This window comes from Pungitius pungitius, chromosome 12 (assembly GCF_949316345.1).
Source record: "Pungitius pungitius chromosome 12, fPunPun2.1, whole genome shotgun sequence".
NCBI lineage: Eukaryota > Metazoa > Chordata > Actinopteri > Perciformes > Gasterosteidae > Pungitius > Pungitius pungitius.
The window spans coordinates 2,664,390-2,687,832 of NC_084911.1; the positions used below are offsets into that span (position 1 = coordinate 2,664,390).

General features: G+C 47.5%; 1 protein-coding gene and 1 non-coding gene across 7 annotated transcripts; one reads left to right on the forward strand and one right to left on the reverse strand.

The window, feature by feature from the left end:
• Positions 1-92: 92 nt before the first annotated feature.
• axin1 (axin 1) lies at positions 93-22,557 on the reverse strand. 6 transcript variants are annotated; one of them, XM_062566146.1, is made up of 15 exons: positions 22,507-22,557; positions 18,680-18,769; positions 18,144-18,319; positions 17,210-17,589; positions 15,435-15,620; positions 10,646-11,617; positions 9,113-9,253; positions 8,281-8,377; positions 6,853-6,990; positions 4,098-4,546; positions 3,849-4,010; positions 3,553-3,747; positions 3,361-3,459; positions 2,186-2,335; positions 93-1,831 (listed from the first exon to the last, which is right to left on the reverse strand). In XM_062566146.1, exons 6-15 carry the CDS (start codon positions 11,539-11,541, stop codon positions 1,705-1,707), a joined length of 2,454 nt encoding a protein of 817 aa, XP_062422130.1. In that variant the 5' UTR covers positions 11,542-11,617; positions 15,435-15,620; positions 17,210-17,589; positions 18,144-18,319; positions 18,680-18,769; positions 22,507-22,557; the 3' UTR covers positions 93-1,704. The 6 variants fall into 6 exon arrangements, with proteins under 6 accessions (XP_062422130.1, XP_062422129.1, XP_037332775.2 ...); XM_062566145.1 differs by having other exon boundaries at positions 3,849-4,013; positions 22,507-22,556; XM_037476878.2 differs by having other exon boundaries at positions 3,849-4,013; positions 17,210-17,732; positions 22,507-22,556.
• On the forward strand, positions 22,062-22,133 carry trnat-cgu (transfer RNA threonine (anticodon CGU)). Its single transcript has one exon. It is a non-coding gene; the product is annotated as a tRNA-Thr (tRNA).
• Positions 22,558-23,443: the final 886 nt, after the last annotated feature.

The window sequence follows — 23,443 nt, forward strand, 5'->3', positions numbered from 1 at the left end:
GACAAACATTTAAGAACAGAAAAAATTAAATTACAAATAGAAAACAAATCCCCAGAATTTATATCTGAAAGTCACACAGCAGACATTAGCTTAGTAATAAAGGCACTCTGATATTTATTATTTACAGATTGTTGAGCTTAAATAAGGAAACTTTCACAGTAAGAATCAGAACAGATTTGATATTCTAAAAGGCATTTCAAAAGAAACAATCAGAATCAAGATACTTACAGTTTTGAACTGGATCAAGTATTCAACAACATACAACTCCACAAACACGGTAAATATATTAAAGCTAAAAGTGATTTAAGTTAGAACTCTAAAAGCAAAAAGGCAGCGTGATCTCTCTCTCTCTCTCTCTCTCTCTCTCAGTGAAGAGGAACATGGGGGCGATGGCCTTGAACCTCGGCGTGTTTTCTCCACGCCACATGGGGAGGGCGGGAGGAGTCTACTCAGCGCTCTGAAAGCGACCCCGTCCAGATGCATCAGAAAGCTGCGAGCATGCACGTCCCAATGATTTGACATGAAAACTGATGAGCGAATGATACGCGCTGCCACAGAATGAAATGGGGGTCTCGATGCAGAGGGGGAATGTCTACAGTGCCCCCCCCCCCCCCCGGGGCTACGCTTCTCTCTCTTTGGTGTGACGTGATCCATCGAAATGAAGCAGAGGAGGCCACAGATCGGCGATCGGCCCCTTCTGAACCCGTCGAGCACCTAAGCAGCGACGTGAAGTTTACCATTTAAAAGCAAAGCGGCCTGTTAATAATAATCGTTATCAGTCATTTGGGAAGAGGTGAAAGCACTCATTGACCTTCAGGACTCGTCAGCCGGATGAATTGAGTTAGTGTTTTAATCTCTGATTCATCCTTCTCATAGAGCCGGGCCTCATGCAGGAAATCAACTCAGAGTGAATAAATACAGAAGCCCTTTGCAGTGTTTGGATCAGGGGACCGACTTGCATAGATATTCACCTTTTGCTTTCCAATCACATCATTGCATCTACTTACGTTACTTCTAAAGCACATCGTCCAAAAAACGTTCTCCCCCCCCCTCCCCCCCTCGTTGCAGTCAGCTACACATGCACTAAACAAGCAGCCACTGCACTGTGCAGTAGTGCAACACAATTAAACAACCCATCAGTGTGTCCATAGATCTGCTGTCGTGTCAGAAAACAAAAAGGAGTATCGTGAGACACGGGTTCGTCACGCGTGTGTTCGGTGCTTCAGACGTTTTAGACAGTCGGTGGCATATATGAAAGTGCAGACGGACACAATGAAGCACTGGGAAGTGAGGGGGGGGGGGGGGGGGGGGCTCTCACGATGAATAAAAGAAACTAATTTCAGCCCTAAATTTTTTTTGCTTCGACAGGATTGAAAATACTTAAATAGATATAAAATGTTATCTTTTGAAACAAACTGTACACATCTGTTACCGACACACATATCAAAACACACGTGTGGCTACTTTAGAAACAATCTGATGCGTCGTATCAAAAACACGCTCTCCGTTATTCTGGTGAACATCACGATGCTACGTCACACCTCAGAGGTCACAGGTCGTCCACCGGGGCCGCCGCTCCGACTCTAGGTCCACTTCCACGGTTCTGCTTCCGATTCCCGGCACCCGCCGCTCCGCCCCGCCCTGAAACGCGTCCTCCCGGGCCGCCGCCGCCGCCGCTCGGCTCCTCCCTCTTCGACGTCAACGTCAATCGATTTTTTCGACCTTCCCGATAATCTTCTCCTCGTAGATGGGCAGGACGGCGTCGTCCTCGCGCACCTCCTCGAACACGACCCCGCAGTCAAACTCGTCGCTTACCTTCTTGAAGTAATATCTATTAAAAAAAAATAATAAAAAAAAAAGGACAGATGCGGTGAGGGGGCGAAGTGACCTTTAAAGTGACCACTTCCTGTGGGCCTCGCTCAGCTGCATGACATGGGATTCATTTACACGTTTTGTGTGATTCATTCATCTCTTTAGTAAAAAGAGAGAGAGCGAAATCTGACCTTTCGCCACAACGCCGCTCTAGAAGGTCAGCGTTAACACACACACAGCCTGAGCCCTCGAAAGCTTACTTATTATGATTTAAAACACTTTAAAAATACAATCCTGCATACGTGTACAGATCAAATGAGTCGTCACGTGTGTCGTTCTGTCCCGAGGCCTCAAACAGCAGCGCAGGTCTCACCTGTAACTTCCTTTCTTGGTCAGCAGTTCTTTGAACTGTCCCAGAGTGACGACCCTCCCTCTGACAGACGTCAGGTACGGAATCAGCTCCTCGCAGAAGTAATACGCCACCGTTATGTTTTCACACGGCTGCTTTTTAGTGGCTCTGTGTCTGCAAATGGAGAGAAAAGAAAAACAGATCATTATTTATTGAAGTAAATTCTTTGTTTTAATGTAAAAAAAAAAAGAAAAGAAAAAAGGATGAGATCAGTTGAGGACTGATGCGCTTTAATTCTTTGCTTCTTAAAAGGTCAAACTCGCTCATCAAAATGTGCAATTAGAGAAAGACGATGGACCGGCCAACGGGAAAAAAAACAAACAGAGCCGACACGGGTAGAAAAAAAAATAAACAACGTATTGAAACTGTAAAATGAGAAGCACCGCGTCAACGGGTGAAAACTAGAGCGGGAAAACAAAAACAAAACAGACGCTTCAGTAGGTAATGTTCTTATTTGGGAGGAAATAAAGCCCCATGGGAAAAGTTATCAATAGATCTGTCAAAACCAAACCATGTGGAACTCTGCAGAAATGTCTGCAGGGCTGAACAGATACTTTGTCGAGGTATTTTTAACCCTCAAGCGGTCTGCAGGTCATCACCGGACAGCAGTTGAAGTTTCCCAGTGAATGTACACATTTATATGCTATAATCTGTATTCCGTTTTTTATTAAGAATGAAGCACATCCAGCGTTTTCTTTCAGAGCAAACGTCCTTCCCTTTTTGTTTTCCTGTCTTTCCTGACATTTGCCTGGTAAGTAATGGGGGGGTTCAGTCTGTCGTGATCCACACACACCCCTTAATGCTCCGCCGCTCATCGCCCTCTGACACAGTTCTGATCCGATTAAACTTCAAAACGGAGGCACGATTCTGACAAGGCGCTCTCTCCCCATCAAGGGATCGGATGTGTTTTCTACCACCGAGTCAGAGCCTCGATATTTACGTCGGAGAGGAGAAACCTTACAGTTTATATCGTAGAATGTAAAAGACGTCGGCTTCATGTGAACATCAACTTCATGAGAGACGGAGACGACACAACACACACACACACACACAGAGAGAGAGAGAATGGTCTCCTTCAGTAATCCCGACTTGGCTAAACCACCAGTGATGAGAGGAGCGGGTTGGAGCGGTGGACGTACTCGGCCTGGGGGAGCTCGCCGTCGGAGACGGCGCCGAGCGGAGGGAAGAGCGCCGGCCTGAGCGCCGAGCGGCCCCTCTGGATCACCTCCATCACGTACCTGAGGGAGCGAACAACCCCAGCGGTTAGACCCCCGGCAAGAAGAGCACACAGGCCGGGAAACCCAACGGGTCACCGCTTCACCCCGACTGACCTTTGCTTGGGCTGCACAGCGCCCGGCGTGATCGTCTCCTCCTCGAGCCGCCGGCGCACCTCCTCCAGCTGGATGAGGGGGCTGGGCGCCGGGTTGGGGGGCATGGTGGGATCCTGGACGAAAGGGTGGGACGGCTGCACGGCGCTCCACGGCTGGGCCTCGTGGCCGCTGGGCCTCTTGGACCCGCCGGCGCTCCTGAAACGTAGAGTCAGCGACCTTTGGAATCAGCAGCAGTCAAAGCAGGCGAGGAAAGAGCGCCGCGGTCGCCCCCCCCTCCCCCCTCCCCCGTCACTGACCCGTACGGGCTCCTCTTGTGTTGCACCAGCTCTTTCTGTCCCTCCATCAGCCACAAAAGGATCTTCTGGTTCTTCTCCATCTCCTCGACAGGCGCCGGCGCGTCACGCGGTCGCGCTTCCTCGCCTTTCTTCGGCGCCCTTTTGCACTGCGCGCCGCCTTTGCTGCTGTGCGATGGAGGAAAGCAGCCGGTTGGGTAGGAAAGAAAAAAGGCGGGACCGTCGGGGGGGGGCGGGAGCGCTGATGCTTACCTGTACGCCGCGTGCTCCGCCGGGTTGGACCCCGCCCCGTCGGCGTAGCTGCGGGACTTGGACCCGCAGTAGCCCGCCTCGGCGCTGCCGGGGAAGCCGCCCTGAGCCTCCGCCTGCTCTTTGGGCTTCCCGACGGCGCCGTGGTGGACGTGGTGCGCGTGCCTGTGGTGGTGCGGGTGGCCGGCGTCTCCCTTGAGGCCGTGGCGGGACGGGTGCCTGCCGGGCGCCGGGACGCCGTCCGGGGAGCGGGACTTGGGAGAGAGGCGGCCGGCGCCCGGCGACTGGCAGCCGGGGGTCTTCATGACCCGCCGGACGTGGTCGTCCAGGATGCTCTCGGGGTTCTCCTCGTGGGCGTCCCTGGCGGCGGCGCCGCTGAAGGGGCTGTCGGCGTAGCGCGGGTTGTGGTTCTGCGGGTAAGCGCCGGACACGACTTCATCACCTTCCTCTTCCTACACAAACAGAAATACACACACACAACGAAATTATATTTTTGTGTCTGAAATGTTTAAATATTGAAGATGGATTTTTTTTCTCATCTGCTGTATTAGTTTCCACCAGCAGAGGGCAGACTTCACCACACGCTAACATGAGTCTTCTCATTTTCACTGCGGAGGTTTTGGAGACGAACCAAGAAGCACGACGGCATCCGTCAGATTCCAGAGAACATTTGACAGAATCTGCTTGAGGGGGAACACTGGGGGGGCAGGTGTGGGGGGGGGCTGCAGGCTGAAGAGAAGACGGGGTGGAGCGAGGAAATAAACACAGCACAAAAGGGAGAAATCCAGTGGCTTTAAAACAGCCAATAGTCTGGTGATTATCCAGATGGCTGAACCGGTCACGGTAGGGAAAGACATCGCATAAAAGAGCTCAAGAGTGTATATTTTTCTGTATTTTTCTGATGACGTAAGAGTTCATTGCTCTTTGAAAGCTACTATGTGATCATATTGGTAGCAAAAAATGGTTGAAAATTATATAATTTACCACCATTATTTCTTGGACAATATACGGTCTGAGCCAACTAGTCATGACAGGCCGACGTGGGGCAGAACCATCATTAATAAAATCTGAAACCATATCGTCTTTAGTGAATTCATCTTGTTTCTCCAAATATGTGTTTTGATTTTTGTTTTGTATTCATGACTGACTGCATTAATTGAAGTAGGTAGAGGGTTCCATTTTTATTAATTAAGCTCGCCCGTCACCAATCACCGTTACATGTCAGTTATCTTAATAAAATAACATTTAAATCACTGTATTGCAGCTCTCTGCTACATGAACGGACCTTTACTAGAACTACTTTCTAAAATCCAGAGAAGATATTAAATATTGCCTGTGAAGCCAAATGTTTCCTTGCAGGTTTTTAATAATTGATGCATCTTTGTATCTCTGCACCACATCCGGACGCTCCTTTTAGCCGAGTTGACTGGAAGGCACTCGAGGAACCGAAATGTCTCCATCTGCGCATCTCACGTGGAAATCACTGGCAAACAACAGGCGATGTGTGACACACCGGACTGGACCTACACAAACGTCTTGTTAACACCATATCAGAATGCAGACAGGCGATGACCCTTCTGCTCACAAGGGCCCTTTTGTCATTGATTTTCTTTTATTAAGAGCATGCTGCTGCTGCTGAGGCTCGGGCATAGCTGAGCCACACCACCCATTGTTCCTGAAACGACGTTAATCGAAGCCACAATTTCGTTCCTAGCAGACTGTGACCGAGCTAGAACAATACGCAAAGTCACCAACATCCTGGTGAAACCATCTTGGGTCTTTTCCTCAGAGCAACGACATGCTTTCTGACCATTATACTTGCGATATCAACTTATCATTTGAACACGAAACGATATTACGGTGAAAAGGCTAAATGCTAAGCTAACATTTCCTTTTTCTGGACGCTCACTCGATGAAGGAGGGCATTTCATGTTGCCTCCAGGTTTCAACGAAGCAAAACCCCGGGCTGTGTGATGGGAGCTTCTCTTCTTCTGGGGCCAGAGCACACAAGCGGCCCGCCTTGAGGCCGACTACCAGGGGCGCCGCGTGCCGAGGGGGGGGGTGGTTCCGGTCATTTCATCAGCGCTCAAGTGACATCAAACAGGCGGCACGCTGTTCCGGGGCTTACAAGTGGCCGAGCGTGCAGGTGCTCCGTCTGATTCATCCACCGAGCCAGACGGGCCAAGCATGGAATTCTCCAAGTGATTCATGATGCTTTTATTTTTTTTTTTTATTTATTCCCCATTCAAACGGCTGGCCTCATTAATTTCATTAAGGCCAGACGGATTTAAGTCCCCCTTTGTGGCCGGTGCTACTGGTCTGCTCCTCAAAACGCCCTCGATGGCAGCAATTCATTCTATTTTTTATAAGAAAAAAGTCCTTGAAGGGGAAAGACGAGCAAAGGCCCTTGTGGCCTACAAGCCAGAACAAATGTGGACTACAATTTGGAAGCAGCTTAGTTTTAACTGTTTTTTGTTAAATAAGGGATTTGAAGGTCATGATGAAGGGGCGAGTCTACGATGTATTCTAAGCAAACTAATGTGATCAAACCGTTCGTTGGGAAGCCAAACATCAAGGTTATTTTCCACATGGCCAACAATATTATTAATAATATCAGATGCCAACTTGGCCTCATATGACTTGATGGTGGAGTAGAAGCAGAGCTCCCTTCCCTGCCTCATTGATTGACCTTAAAGGTTATGTAGGCTCTCGGATGTGCAACGTTAAGCGAATGGTTTTGTAAAGAAGGCGAGCATACCAGTCGTACTCTCTTCAGCCGCTCCTCCAGCTGCTCCTGAGCCTCCCTCTCCCTCAGGACGGCCTCCAGTCTGACCATCAGCTCTGCAGCGAACCTTTGCGGCTCCACGTGTATGTCCTTTGGAATCCGGTCGGTGCGCTGGGGGAGAAGAAAGCGTCCACTGTAAAGACCTCGCTGTCATCGCCGCGTGGGCAGTTTGACCATCCTGAGCCTCAACGTCCCCCCAGGATGGAAGTCGTCCGTGTCCCGAGTGCACCGTCGCTCTGGAGTAAAATAGCTTTAAACTGGGATTAAAACGCTTAAAGATACAAATATGCGTTAAAAACATTTATCCCATCTGAATGGAGTGTGTGTGTGTGTGTGTAGCGGTTTCTTAAAACTGGTACGCCGTGAGGCCCAAAGACAAACCGGTTTTCACACACACACACATTTTGACCAAGCAACAAAAGGCGAGGCCAGAGGTCTGCTGGTGTCGGACGTTGAGCAGAGGCGGTTGCTATGGTTACCATGCAGAGTAAGAGAAATACCCACGGGTGCCCCTTAAAGCCGGAGGATTGGCATTAACAAATATATGACGGGGGGGGTTATTAAACCCACTGAGTGGGAGATGTACAATATATTCTCCAAGTGTTAAGCACAATCTCATGGAGTCCTGTGTGCATTTTAAATAAAGGTTGGAGCTTCAATTACCTCAAAAATACATCCCCTATTTTAAAAACTTTTTATATAAACAAAAATTGATAAGCTGATCTCCAGCAAAAAATTATTAGACCTGGATTTGGGGAGAAATTTTGCTTTGCTTTATATTTTTAAATCATTTTGACTCTGTAGTGTGTGTGGTAACTTTAAATGGCCCACTTACGGCCTTTAATGAGGATATTAGGGACATGAGTTATTACATGCAACCAAAGACAATACACAACCCTTAACTGGAGAAGGCGGTCGAGCCCTGTCAGTTCTCTTCCTGCCGAAGGAGTAGAGTCCTGATTAATTTGTTGGGGCAGGGAAACGTGCGAGTTGTGCTTTGGGGGATTTGTGCTCCGCTGTACAGTCGATCCATGCATCCTAATGGGATGCTACGTGGGGAGTTTTTAATTTGACTCCTCACTCCGAGGCCTAATTAGGGCCGTGGTTTTTCCTACCAGGAGACAGCGTAAGCTGCGGAGGGAGACACCGGGCTGTCACGGGGGGAGGACTCGTGTCGGCTCGGCGTCAGTGCTCACAGCTTAGGAGGCCATCAAGCTGCATTTAGACAGCCTTCTCTTTCACCATCAGCTATTCTTACACCCCATCACAGGGCCCCCGCGACACAGCGCGGCTTAAATATGCACATCTCCGATGGTGCAGTGGAGGTAAATAAGGCAGAGGCAGCCAGTCAAAGGAGAGGTGTGGAGGCAGAAAGAGAGAGAAAACCCATGAATAACTCACTGGAATATGAGGTAGTGGCACTTGCCCATTTGCTTTGGCACTTTCGTGCATCTCCCGGCGATGGCGTTTACGGTGTCTGTAGGGTGGAACCCCGTCTCTGGAATTAACAACAAAGACATTTTCATGAAACATCCTCATGAATAAACAACACAAGACTGCTTTGAAGTTGAAAGCTTTCCACAGAGTTTTTTTTTTCTTCTGTCGCCTAAAACGACCACCTTGTAACTCTTGATTAATCAGTGCGTTCTCACAGGCGCGTTGGGTCCCCCCCCCCCGCGCTGCACCACAAGTGGTCCGGCAGATTAAGGTTACGCGTTGACGCAGCCGTCGCTCTGTAATTCCACGTGGTACTGGTTCACGCTGGGTTTTTCACACTCCCAATTACCTGATAACTGCCTCTAATCCATTCAGTTACAAAACACACATTTTGGTCCAGTTGTGCAAAGCTTTGAAGCTTCTCGGGCACGACTCCCCGGTGCCATGTTTGCACATAGAAAAAGAGGCGCACATGTTTGCACATGCCGCACACTCGTCCCAGAGGATGACCAGTCTGGAGCTTGAGCCCAAGACGTTAGTTACTGTAACGAACCACAACATGCGACGTGTGGCCCGTTTGTAAAAGAGTCTTTTCATTTCTGTACATTCTATCAGTCGTGGCCTGATGTCTCCTGGGAGGGAGTTTTTAGCATTGCTAATTAGCTTTAGAGATCAATTCCAACCGCTCTTACTGGTTTGGCTAATGAGCAGATGGGGCTTCTAAGCCAATAAGTCTTTACGACCCGCTAAAACAACTTAAAGCATGAAGTGTGTGTGTGTGTGTGGTGACACGTACACACTGCTGTCTGTGAGGGAAATGGTGTCTGCGTCGCTGGACATGCTCTGCTGCTCACTATCGTTGGCGCTGGCTGCGGGGGCCACGGCGTACCCGGCGTTGACGTAGTACGGGTTGATGGGCTCCCGACAGGGAGCAAGCCTGGAAGTAAAATGTAAAAAAAATACAGGAAATACTGAGGATAATAAAAAATAACAAATAAATAGAGAATATAGATGATTGACATGCTCGTTAAAATACACTTGTAAACACACGGCTCGTTGGTACAATCCTGAATTAAGAAAGACTGTTGTGAACGATGTGTGCAAGTCGCCTACGGGGCTGTAAACCGAGTGCACCTCGGTCAGTACGACTCCTCTGCGATCCGTCAGCCGGGCTGTGCCCCCCCCCCGCCGGGCTTCGACTCCCCCCGGGTCCCGGACCACGTACGGGTCAAAGCAAACTTAACAGCACCGCGACACCGAGCCCGGTAGCGGAGTACTGACCGGTGGAGTCGGACTGCAGGTGTCATTCTGGGGCCAGAGCGTCAACAGAGAAACGGGGAACGCTCCATTCGTCCACCTGCTTCACTCTCCGTCATTGACTTTGCTGAGCCACCTTCTCGCAGGGCTTTGAACACATGAATTAAAGATGTTAGGCCTTGTTTCTTTTTATTCAAATTGGAATTCCCTAAAGCTTTCTCCCCATTCGGAATGCAGAGGCACCCGGAGTTCAAAATGACACCTTTGTGACCGACTGGTTCGCATTAGCATCGACATTCAGCATAAGTGAATATCTACAGCGGCAGGCGGGGGGAGGGGGGGGGGGGCGCCGGGACAAATGAAAGTTTCAGGTTGAGATTATATATGGAAACATCTCCACTGGCTGCACCGAGTCCTCACAGACGCTGTTGTCTTTGTCCGTCTGTCAGCCGATGGGACTTCCTGTCCCTCCTCATAACACTGCTGCTGCAGCAGGAGAGGTGAAATACGCCGGGTGGTTTTTTGTTGTTGTTTTTAAGAGCATCCCGTCCGATTACTCAGAGCCCGTTTATTCAGATGGGAACTCCGATGTATTTGACTTAACATTTGGGCAAACTTTTAGCTGCGACCTCGGTTTTAAGTTCCGGTGTTAAGCCTGCTTCAACCATCACAAATGGAAAAATAAATAACAGCAGCAAAGGGAGGGGGGACGACGATCAGTTTCCTGGTTGGACAAACAAAATCCTGTTGAACTCGTTCCCTGCACAACGCCGTCGATTCATTCTCCCAGTACCCGCACAACAAACCCACAACAAGCACGCTGCTTCAAACTCCTCGCAACAAGTTAACTTCTGCAGCCTCTGACACTTTCCTCAGCACCACAGGAGCAAATACACCACCTCGCTCTCATCTCGGCCGTCTCCCGCGCTGCTCACACTCCGCTTTCATCTGGCACTTCAAGCGGCGCTCGTGGCACTGTGTGTGTGTTTTTTTTTTCAGATTTCTTTCTAAATCGGCGGTTTGCAGCGGAAGGAGCCGTGCAGTCGGGAGCGGATTGCTGGGAGGGTTTTACCTGAACTCGGGACAGTCCTGGAACCTGCTGCTGCTGCTGCTGCTGCTGGCGACGCGCAGCGGCGCCGCCTCCATCAGCAGCTTCTGAGTGAGCCGACTGCTCGGCGTGGGGTCGCAGTCGGGCTGCTCCTCGGGCTCCTGCTCACACCTCCATTCCTCGTCTTCGATTAAAGTGGGCAAATAGTTCGACAGGCCCTTTCCATTCCCGGAAACAGAGCTCTGATCGCTGTGCAGCTTCGGGCTCTCGCCTCCTGCCCGGGTATATTCCAAGTAGATGTCAGACTTGAGAAATAAGGGGTAGGTGTTTTCCTCCATCGTGGCCTGTATCTCAGTCTGAGCCTGGTCGAACATGGCGGGATCGATGTGAAGCTTCGCGACGCAGTCTTTGATGAAGGACTTGGTGGCTGGTTTAATCTGTCGGGAAACAATCCCGTTGTTGTCCAGGATGTATTTCTTATAGATGGCTTTTGCCAGTTTGACCTTCTTCTCCTCGCTGCCGCCCTCGATGGCTTCCAGTTTGCGGAAGCCGCTGCACGCGAACCAGAAGTCCAGCACGTCGCCGCACGCCTCCTGCTTGAGGAACACCCGAAACAGATGGATGCCTTCCTGGTCGTCCAGGAGCGAGTGAAGAGACTCGGCCCACTTCACGTAGGGCGGCGTGGGGGAGGCGCTTCCCTCCGGCTCGTACCCCAGGTCCAAGTCCGGTCGCCGGGGCGTGGCCACGGGCGCCTCGCTCTTGGAGGGGAAGCCCGGGCTTCCGTACTGGCGTCCATCGCTGCACACCAGCTCACCCTCTTCCCCCGGGACCGGAGGCCTAGGCGCGTCCTCGGTGAAGCTGCCTCCCAGGTCCGCGAGGTAATCCCTGCTGTCGCCTGCGCTCATAGTCCCAGCATGCATGAGGCACGGGTCCGTGGAGCCCGCACTGCACAACTACGAGACGCGGACCTCCGCTTACGCCACTGCAAAGAAACTCCTGCGGGGAGGAAAAATGTATTATGAGACAGCAGCTTTATCACACCGCTTGACTAAAAAATATACAGAGATATGCAGCAATTCATGAATAGCAGGTAATGGTGAATTTACGTTGGCTAAGAAGAAGTTTATTTATTTTATTACGTGTCATAATTGCCATACGCAATTGGTTGGAAGTGGACTACCGTCTCACTGGGATTTTTTCCAAATTCTGCAGTTTGCATTTTTAAAAATGAATGCAAGTTCTGCGGGAATGCAGAGGAGTTGTGAATGTGAGACGAGCTCCGAAAGCAGAGAGTCGCTACGTGTTCATCTTTAAATGCAGCAGCACATTCCGCTGCTAATGTTGACTGTTTCCACTCCAATATGATGAATCAATTATTACTGTCTTAGCAACAATAGAGTGAAACTAAATATGATATAGGGAACCAATACATTTGAATAGCTGTGTAAATTAGTGATGGGCTCAACCCCAAAAGCCCTGAAACAGAAATCCCTGCACCTGATCTGCGGCCACATGTTCTGCAAACCTAAGCAGAAACGGAAAGCCATTCGGACGATAATGTGGTTTGATATTCTGTTAATTTGCCCGCCGGTCTGTTATTGTGCCGCACTGAGTCACATTTCGAGTTATGCGCGAGTGTTGTTGCGATCCAAGCCAAGAGCGGTGTGTTGAGTTCAGTTCTGTCCGGCCCCGAGGGCATCTCCCGGCTCCGCGAGGCGGCTGTGGAAACGGAGCGGGGTGTTAACGCTTCTTGCGGTTGTATCCGGATTTATATGCATGCATCCTTAATTTACCCCGCTTCTCCAATTATATCCGAAATAGTAGAAGAGAATCATCATAATAATAAGGTACACACTCGAGATTCCCGGGCTGAACTCGATTAGCATGAGCAGTGCGCTGCTTTATTGATCCTGGTATCGCGTTCTCTCCGTATTTCATTCCCTTGCTTCCACGGTGCAGGTTCAGCTGCAGGGCAGCGCACCTTCCCGACTGCATTTAGCGTCCTCCTCAAGGACACGTCCTGGTCCTCATGCAGCGCTCCCGAGCTTTCTTGCTGAGCGAAGACACGGCGGCATTAAGAGAGACGCGTCTCACCGTGCGCGGGATGCACATGCAGCTCATGATCAAGCTTCCCAGATGGTGTCAGATACCATTTCAGGGCGGATTCCCGTGTTCAGCCAAAGCGTGGGACGGGAAGAGCCAATTTCCACTCACACGTCAGTGCAGCAGCTGATGTTTTTTGACAGATGAGGGCAGGACGAAACCATGGTGACCGACAGTTACTCGGACCAATCAAAAGCCGCCTTTCGGGGAGCTGTGCACTTGTTAACTCGTAGTCATGATCTGAGGTTTAAATAAGAAATGAAAGAGATCTAAAACTAGCCGACAGCTAGGTTTACCCCAACTGTGAATTCAAAAGAAAAAAAAATATTTTTAATGGTTGCCTTCACGTTCCCTTTAGGGCAAACCCGCGCTGTTGTCTTTTCCAACACGGATACGAATCCTTCTCCTCACTGAACAAAGACAAGTGGAGACAAAAGTGGCAACAGTGCCCAAGCGCGTGAGCACCACGTGCGCTGTGTGCACGGGGCCAGGTGTGCGCCGGAAAGGACAGCGACGGAAAATAATAACAACAATGCGCGCTGTTTTAATGCGAGCACGAGCGGTCCACGCGCTACCGGGACGAAGCGTGGGCACGAGACGGGCTCCGTGGGCGCGTTCGCCGGAGACATCTAACGGATCCGCGGTCACAGGTGTGTGTGAGTGTGTGCGGCTTGAAAAGAGCACGCGGGGAGGTTTCGCGCGTGATTCCGGCGGGTCACAGCCGGCTCCAGGAAGTGTCCCCCCGAGTCCCTCCCTCCCCGAACCCGCCCGTCCCCTTTGAAGCGAGCCTCTCATCGCATTCATGTCTTGGCCTCTTCCAGAACGAGCGGCGGCCAGCGGGGGGGTTGAAGGGGGGGGGGGAGGGGAGGCCGCAGCGAGCTCACACACGGCCGGCCGGGGCCTCCCGGCAGCCGGACCGACAAGTGCACAACTTTGTGACACTACTCGCCTATTAATATCCGCGCTGTGCCCCGCTAGCAGCTGCTAAACTAGACGAGCAACGGGGCGACAAAAAGGGGCAAACACCGGGGGAGGGAATCCCGCACACGTTTCCGAATAGATCTACAACAGCAAAGCGATGGCACGCACGCGCAACCACACACACACACACACACACAAACACGCACAAAATCATCTCTTCCCTCACCAACCCGACTACCGCAATCTCCATCTGTGAGATGAGGGAGACCAACAAAAAAAAAAAAAAGTGACATATACTTAACCGGTGAAAATCCTGCCGCTGCCTCGCAGTGCACCGGGCGGTCGGAGCGGCACCGGCCCCCGGGAGGAGCCGCGTCATAGCGGCGGACGGCCGGAGTTTAAAAATAACAAAGACAACAGTCCGCTCTCCAGCTCTCCATGGCCGAGTGTCGCGCTGTGTGCGGGAGGCTCACCCGGCAGCGGCTAAACAGCGCCTCGCCCGGTCACCAGGCGCATTACCACTGGCTCGTTAACACGAGGGGGACGCGGCTCTCTTCCTCCCCCCCCCTTTTTTTTTCTCCCCTCTAAAGAAATAGAACAAACGGGGTGGTGGCGTTGCTGTTCTCCACTGACACGCGCCTCAGCCCCCCCCCCCCCAAAAGGATGAAATAATCACAAATAGAAAAGGATATGTTGGCATATTGGATGTGTAATAGTAACCTAACCCAAACCGCTATTATAAATTAATAACATAGAACATAATTAATAATACATATCATTTTTCAGCATTCAATATGGATCTCAACGTACGTGCCTCTGTATATACATTATTATGAATGTGTATAGTGATGTAAATTAATCATTTTATTTAAATACATACAAGATGCACCATTGCCATTTAATGTTTTCAGGTTTTCATTCCAACCAAAGGCTGCACCCCGTGATCGCTTCAACCAGCTCACCTTCAGGAGAGCTATAGCGGAACAGCTGATCGTAGCCATGAGTTCCTGATGTTTTACACATAATGGATAACTGGCCATAAATCCAACTGCCCTTAACATGCCCAACGATGTCGTAATTAACAACATGTCTTGAAATCATACGGATGCAGTGGATTGCAGGGGGCCCGGGTTCTAATACCCACGCATCGCAGTGACCTTTTAGTTGGTCCGATTCAAACCAAGCCGGACTTCACGAGGCCTCCAACGCAAACACGTTGGAGCAGCAATCGAGAAACTGCACTCAGGAGTTTGCCTTGCAGCGCTCCTTGTGTTTGAATGGTTTCGGATGTTGCCAATTACAGACACACCCGATCGTGTCATTTACTTGAATAAACCGCTCAAGCTTTCCGCTTGACGGTCATGACAGAAGGCCACGCAAGTCTATGATGAAAAGGATGGCCGGGACGCCATGAAAACATAAAACGCATTCTATTGTGTACTTACATCAAAGCGTTTGAGAGCAGGGACGTGTGCTGCTCGCCCCGTCTAAACATTTCATCGGAATTGCCCGCTCAAACCTGCTTAAAGTGAGCGGCGCGGCAGCAAGATGAAACATGAAAACGACCCAAAACACTTCAGCCTCCTCGAGGCAAAACAGGATTTTGGGCAGCAACAATCAATACACTGATACTGTTATCTCAGATCACCTGTATTTCCATTATTGTTATTTCCCGTAGTATTTCTCTCTACTGTTCTCAAGTCATATATTGCTTCGACCTAATCTTCACAATGTTTCAGAACACGTCACGTGGAGAAGACAGAGAAGATGTCGATTTGCGACGTCTTACCTTGAGTTTGATCGTCTTCCTCACGCATCCTCCGGCGCTGCATGCGTTTACCGAGGATTCCATTGCACGGTCACTGAAAGCATCGGGCCGCAGCGATCGCGGCGTCCCTCCCGTCACCTCGACGCCAGAGGGCCCGGCCGGAGCAGGACGTCGCCATGACAGTGGGTCTTTGCCATCCATTTGTCCCTGAAGAAGAAGAAGTCGTTAAGTCTCTACAAACCGCAGACGAAGAGCACAGTGAAGATGTGCGATTTGAAGACAATGCATGGAATTATATTGTGGATTCTTAAATGAAATTAAAAGTCTGTTGTGATGCCAGATCCCAAACCAAGCTGTTAAGGCAGTATGGTGCCCTCTACTGAGACAGTTCTCCCAACAGGGGAAAAAAAATGATTTACTGCATTTTAAATGTTCCCTTGCTACCTTCAAAAAGAACTTGAGCAGAGCAAACTGCAGAGAAAGAGGTGGCGTCTACATTTGCTTGATCAGATGTAAACGCCAGGTGTGGAACGGCATGCTGCTGAGGAAGAATCCTCAGCAGCATGTGGAGCTACTCAGCAGACAGGGGGACAAAAGAAGTGCTTCAGGTCTGAGACTGGATGAAGCAGACCTGGCTGTTTGTTAAAGCCTAGGATGGTTCTGTGGTTGCATTGTTGATGTCCATTTTTTCATGTTTTCATTGATCAGATATTCATTTATAATTACAGAAACTTGTCCAAAGAGTTTTCATTATAAATCACTCCTCCTAATGATTTCAGTTCCTTATGAGAAATTATACTGATGATTTACAATGTTTTTTTTATTTATTTTAAAAACCCTCCTGCTGCAGTTAAGTGTCCCCAGAGGACAACTTCATGTTCCCCCATGCCGTCCTTTCAGTTGTCTTTTGTTCCACCTGTCAGTGTGGATTTAGACTCCCTAGTAGGCCTCGGCTGAAATAGGCTTATCTCTGATGAACAAAAGCCCATTAAGATGTGTAACTGAATGCTCCCATTCTGAGTGCACACAATAGACATTTTCTAGTTTTTAGTCTTTAAAGAGTAATAAAAGTTACAAAAAACAAAAGAAACGTCAACGAGACTTCTTTTAAAGCCCCAAAACAAATAATGGAAAACATACATGAAGCGTGTAGTATAAATTTGAGACACAAACAGTTTGCTATGATTGACCAAGTATATATATAAATGTCATATATGTTATTTATATATCAGGCATATCAAAGTAATTCGCTGTCTGTTTTAAGTTCTGAAATGAAAGAGTAATATCAAAGGACAGTGAGAAAAATGCATTGTGGAGTCCTGCTGATGTCCTTTGTCCTGGCTGAATAAATCACGACTAACAAGCCCTGGACTGGATTAGGCACAGAGGATTGAGCAATTTTCAGACGTGAGTTTATTTTGCTGGATATTATAGCTCACAAAGCACCATATTCTCACAAGCAGGGACAAGGCTTACAAAAAAAAAAAGGGCTCACATATCCTATGGTGACAGAACACAAAGACACACATCCGTGACCACGTATCAAATGGCGAAAGACAGACAGTAAAATTTCAAATGTCTGTCTGGGTCTTCGGTTGTCTGGTCATGGGATGCACATTCACCGCTCAAATCAAATGACGTGCTTTGGTTTTGACGAGAGGGAGGACGAAACACAACCAGTTTGGCACTGACGTGAAAAAACGACAACAGACATAATAGAACGACAAACAACACAATGGAAAGTTGCCGGTGACCGTGGTTTTTCACCCTCGGACATTGAAAAGCAGACATCATACCTGCTGGTCCACCTTGCTGCGCGGCTCTTGGTTTTGTTGTGCTGGGTCGCGGTCTTCTCCCGCCGCTTTTCTGTGGATCGGGAATCGTCCTTCGTAGTCTGCAGTGAAGACTGCCGCCATCTTTAATCACAACAGAGTCCATCTGTCGATGGTTCTTCCCTTTCTACCCTCTCTTTCTCTGTTCCAGTCTCTCTGTTCCAGCCCTCTGTTTGTTGTGTGTGGGGGGGGGGTTCTTATTTTCCAACATCAAACCACCATATCGACGGGCTCATGGGCCGCCCAGCAGGGGGGCAGCATGAACACGCCGCATTGGCTGTTGTCCTTTTCCAAGCCGCAGATTAACTGACCACATTTCATTTCCTCAGAAGGATACCGATAGCCTGCAAAAAAAATGATTTCAGCTCTCAGGCCTTTGATTTCAACAAGTCTGATCTCAAAGCTCCTCCAGGATTGTCCCTCCTACAGCTTTTCCTCAGATGTACTGATTGATGGGATTTGGGGTTTTCTTTGATTGAGGCCACATCTGTATAAAGATTTTCACGTTAGTATTTATTTACAGATTTCGATTATTTTTAAAAACACTGATTCGCCTTTTTTTTTATTTTTATTTCCAGCTTTTCCATTGAATGTAATGTAAAAACAACACCTTCTTTTAAACAAAGAAGACCTGGAAGCATTTAATCCCAATTGAAACAAAACATGACCTAAGTAGCCTTGGACTACATTATAAGTAAAAGCAGACCCCCTGGTTGCATTCGTCCGAATAATGCATTTCATCGGAAGTGACACTTCCTTTTTGTCCCTCCTGGTCCCTTTTTGCGCTCAAAGCCAGAATACAAAGGCGTATCTTGTTTACTGTCACTGTTTTTGTTCCGCCAAACTCTTTCATTGAACAACAAGAGGAGTTGAATTTAAAAATGGTGGAGGCTCTCACCTTCCTCTCCCGCTGTGTGGCTTGTCGGATCTGGTCTCTGTGGTCCGCCATGTCTGGGCGCAGTCCCCTGACTGCCACTCTGCAAGACTTTCTCATGAACCTGTTTCTGATTCTTACTTGCGTGTTGCTGAAAGAAGAGCATCTTTACTTTATATTGCAGCTTCAGCCGTGCAACCCTATTGGAGGAAACAAGGACCGGATGATTGTCTGCACAACCGTATTGTAGCTATGGTAACAGACCCAACAGGCATGACTGGTGTGCACCTAATTGCTTATTAAAAACAGCAGAAAAAGAGAATTCTTTAGCAGTATGTAGACATTACATATTTTAGACAAAAAATATTTCCTATAAAACTATAAAACTTATTGATATTTTATTAAAACGAACATCTATCTGCTGCATTAAGTTTTGAAAATGCCTCAGTGAATGAGGGGATGAATGCAAATGACACAGAAGAAAGATGGATGAAAAGACATTTTGGCGAGAGGGGGAGAGATGATATTGCTTTTGTTATGTAGTTTGATCAGCTGCTTACCTTTCAACTGGATTTCACACTGGCACGTCTGGTTGTGGCCCGGGTCAGATCCAGCAGACCCTTCTCACAATGACCAATTTTCTCCTCACCCTGCAACAGCAAACAGCAAAGAGACGCGGTTCTCGGCTGCCACGTGCATTTGTCTATATTGTGACGGATTTAAACATCACAATATATTTTCATTATTAATTTGCTGATTTTAATCACGTGTCACGAGTGTCAAAATATCAAAATAAATGTTTTGAGAACATAAAACGCAGAACAAAAAAGTTCAAAAGAGTAGAAGGAGTAGGATGATATCACATCATGATAACAATTCAAAAGTTCTAATAACTGAAAAAACGAATTAAAGATCGAACTAAAGATCAATTGATATGTATCCTGTACAATATTATAACAAATATTTATAGCTATTTCTTTAAATTAATTATGTTTTCTTTCAATGTATAATGGTGGACTTGGAAGTAATAATAGAGTAAATTAGCTACAGTATCACGATTCCAGTTAATTTAAGTAACTTCCATCAAGATGCTTCCAAAACATCGCCTCATTTTAAATTAAAAGTTTTTTTAAAAGTGAAATCATGCTAACACGAGCATTGTCTACGCTAGCCCTTGGCTCTTTGAAGTTTTAGTTAACGTAACGTTACTAACGTTTTATTTCGGAAACAACTTTCTAAAATACCCACCACAAGTTTCTGTATGTGCCGCTATCATAGATTTCGTGTTCTTATGGTTTATGTTAATGCTGTTTAAAAGAAGAACAGGTGAGCAAAGCAGTGTTGTACTGGTTAGCTACCGTTACTCAATGCAGAACTACATTAGCTTGCTGGCTAATTAGCTTGCTGGCTAATTAGCTAGCTGGCGAACTAACTGTTAGTTATGCATTGAGTAGCTAACAAACGTTATCTTAGCTACTAGCTACAAGGAAGACAATGTACAGAAGGCTATATTCTCAAAGGGATGAATCAAACGTATTAGCGACACATTTAGTAAAATAGCTCTGTGCGTTTTCGCTTCTTTGCCGAGAGAATACTGATAAGATTAAGGTCCCAACTTTCATGTTTAAAACGTTAGGCCAGGTATGACGTCACTAGTGAAAGGACCGAAAGCGGTGGATAATATTTAACCAACGTCAGTCTAAAAACAAATGTTGTCCAGCAGCCCCAACACCTACCAACAAACATGTCGTATCTCATGTCTTCAATCCGCGGAAGAAAAAAAGAAAACATATGACTGACATCAACAATTCGTGGCTTTTCGGCGGATCAACGCCACGTGCAGAGACCTTTCGGCCAGGATCGGTTGCCAGGTAACCAGCGGAAAAGGACTAATAATCCAACAATGATTGCTGCAGTTTATAATAAAAGCACGCCATTCTATAAGAAGGAATACAGTTAAACGGAGTCAGAGGGATTTCAGAGGGATACAGTTGTGGATATTTCCCCATTAGCTTTGACTATTTGTGTTGTGTTCCTTGGTTTTGCCTACAAAGCGGCCACAGGGGCCTAGCTGGAAAGGTGCAAGGGTGTCGTTATGCGGGTCACTTGTCAGAATTTCTAACACCCAGCCCGTACTTCTTGTTTACACGAGAAAAGAGCAAGCTCTGCACAAGGAAGACAAACGTGTCTGTTGAACAAATATATATTCTCACACATTCGGGGGGGGGGGGGCACAGGGGTATTCCTGCACAAGCACAGCAAAATAAGATGATTTTCAAAGCAATAGACTGATAAATAATTAAATAGATTGCTACAATAACACTTGGTATTCTCTCGGGGAGTGGGCTGCTCCGTTTTCCCCCCACATGAGCACAAAATGCCCCAGATCCATGTAATCTCTGACTGGAAGGTATCGCATCTCTCAGGTCGTGATGTGAAGGAGATTCATGATGAGAATAAACACACTGAAATAAAGAATCAGCCCCGTTAGCTATTTTTAAATCACTCAGATTCGCTCAAGTATGCGGCCCCTGTTTTCCCTTCGATTGAACTAGCTCATAAGACAGTTACATTTTTCCAAATAAAACTTCAAACTTCAATGGCGCAAACAGCCTAAATCCTAAATATCAGAGACAAAAATTCTTTCCCGAGTAGGGTTATAGCTCAACAGTCAGCATTCAAACTTTCCCTAGACCTTTAGGACTTGAGGATGCAGCATCTATCAGCAAAATCATTATTGCTCACTTGTGGGTGCGAATAACATAAAAAAACATTTTTTTGGAAAAGGTTTCAAACAAATGGAACAAGTTAGCATGACTTGACTTTCAAAGACCTAAAGATTCTGTGAATTAAATCAACCTGTTTAGTCAAGAGAAGCCCCCCGTCTTTTTGGTGTGTGTGCTGCCGACGTGCCTCAGACGGGTCAAGGTGAACACTCCTCATCTGTGATTTTACCCGCTAACTCATTCCCGATGGAAATCAGTCTTATTCATTTTTCAAACAGCCTCCAGGATATCTGAATCCCCCTAAAAAAAAAAAAAAAGCCCCTCAGGCGAGTGTTCAACTTTGATGTTTTGAGACGAGAGACAGTGAAAAGCTGCAGTCTGGCTTCATGCATTTTGTATTGCTTGGAGAGGAATTACAAGCAACCCACTGGTTTCTCATAGTCGTTAGCTATGCAAGCTCATTCTCAGACTGATCGCTTCTGATTCAGAACAAAATACCGTGACAGTATACTACACGGATGGCCATTACACTGAGTCTGGGTATTGATTCAGAAGTGTCCTGGTGATAATGGTGACCTCCTGACCTTGTTTCTCTAGCAGCAATGTTTAAACCGAAAATATCCACTTGTCATTGCATTTATTGTTTTGCAATTGTGATCATATATAGCTGAGGTATCTCAAAAACTGCTGGTCAAATGACTTCCGTGGATAAATCCTCTGACATTTTAAGCCTGTAGACAAGACTTGATGAAACATTTTTGGCTGGATTGTCCTGAATTCCAGCTGCAATGAAGAGGAACCCTTGACCAGATTCTCAACTTTGCACATTTTCAAAAGGATGCCGTGTGAAGACTGTAAAAGCTGAATTCTCTCCCTCTTTGTACTTTTGTTTGCTTCTTTTGTGTGCACACTAGAAGGAGAGCAGAGACCCCTGCCTACCAAATTCTGCAAAGGATAGTGACGCATGATTTTCTCACATAGAAGGTCACAGCGCTCTCTGGTGGTCATACTGCAGTGATACATGCAACAAGCCCGACGGTTTGCGCGTGTCAGCGGCACAAATCGTCCGTGCGTGTTTTGCCGGGGACGAGGCCGAGTTACCGCTGAGTAAAGCGAGAACGTATGTATCCACCATATTTGTCTAAACGTCTCAACCTCCAGGTACCAGTTTCACCTGCTCGTATTCAAAACCAAACGGCACGTCAGTGTCAGCGCAGGCGCGGTGGCCAAGTGGTAAGGCGTCGGTCTCGTAAACCGAAGATCGCGGGTTCGAACCCCGTCCGTGCCTTTTGAACAAGCTCGTCCGGCTCAAGTGTCGCAATCTTCCGATGATATTGTGGCGTATGCCGCGTCATTTACCTTCACCGACAAAGTCTCAATTAAAGGGTACTAATAGAGACCGTCATCTCACATTATATTGTTTTAGTTGATGTTTTCTACCTTATTTTCTTTGCTATTTCATATCAACTTCATGTCTCTTGACTTATGTTCTCTTTATTGTGATGTCACCGGATTTCAGATCATGTTTTTCTACACGTGACATTGTTATAGCTCCCCAGTAGATCATGTTTTTCTACACGTGACATTGTTATAGCTCCCAGTAATCGTACATTCCCTCAGCTGACATTCATCCAACTAGCACAGTTTCCCCGGCAACGCACCTTATTGCACCATCGATGATTTCATCTCTGGTCCAGGCTGCAGCAGCGTACTATCACGTTCCATCCGGCTCTGAGGAGAAAAATAAAGGGGGGGGGGGGTTAAGATGAACCTGAATCAGCAGCATCCACAGCACCTGAGTGCTGGATAAGGTCTAACCTCCAATCACTGGGACATGAATGTTACATTTAGCACGCAAATCCCCACCTTGGTAAATACGATCCAGATGATGAAATTGCTGCTTCTGAAGCTAATTTCCTCAAGATGGTGCAAAATGACCACCGTGGAAAGTCATTCACTCATATTTGTTGTGCAGTGAAGGCCACCCTTAATGACATCTCACAGCCAGTCCGTGCCAGAAGCTCATTTCCATGGTAACCTGCGTGATTTCTTGTCAATAGTGAGACCATTTAAGTTACCTACGTAATTATGTGACACAGTAGTGGAAATCAATTTAAACTCCCGATGTAGCAACAGAAGAAGTGCCTGCATTGCTTGTGTTTTAATGATCAAACTTTTTATTGCCCTTTCTCTGATTTGGTGGCACAGGTGGGGGGGGGGGCGTGCGTACTCGATTAATCCGTCTCCGAAGAGCAGAATGAGAACCGTCCTCTCAGTTTGGAAATGTGCAGATCCAAGCAAAACAAATAGAAGAATATTTGCTGCTTGAGGAAAGCACAGTGAAGCTCGGATACAACAACACGCGGCGGGGGAGTGTGTTCAGGTAGACATTACAGTATATTTACATAGCAAATAGTGGTTTGCTGCTATACTTCTCATTAAAATGTCTAAATGTATTTACATTTCAAGATGAATGACTAAAGCTTCGGCCCTGAGCAGTCATACCAGTTTTTTTTTATCTTGGCGATTGGATTCCTTTGTAGATTCTGATGCGACGTCTCCTCTCCCAACTGTAAAATGATGCATTTCCAAGAGAAA

What these genes read in the sequence shown, in the direction of transcription:
- axin1 (XM_062566145.1), bottom strand. Translation starts at nt 11,541, where the DNA reads ATGCATGCTGGGACTATGAGCGCAGGCGACAGCAGGGATTACCTCGCG. An exon ending in CAGGACTGTCCCGAGTTCAG is followed by an intron (nt 9,254 to 10,645) that starts GTAAAACCCTCC and finishes TTTTACTTCCAG; the next exon opens with GCTTGCTCCCTGTCGGGAGC. An exon ending in TGCCACTACCTCATATTCCA is followed by an intron (nt 6,991 to 8,280) that starts GTGAGTTATTCA and finishes CTTCTCCCCCAG; the next exon opens with CGCACCGACCGGATTCCAAA.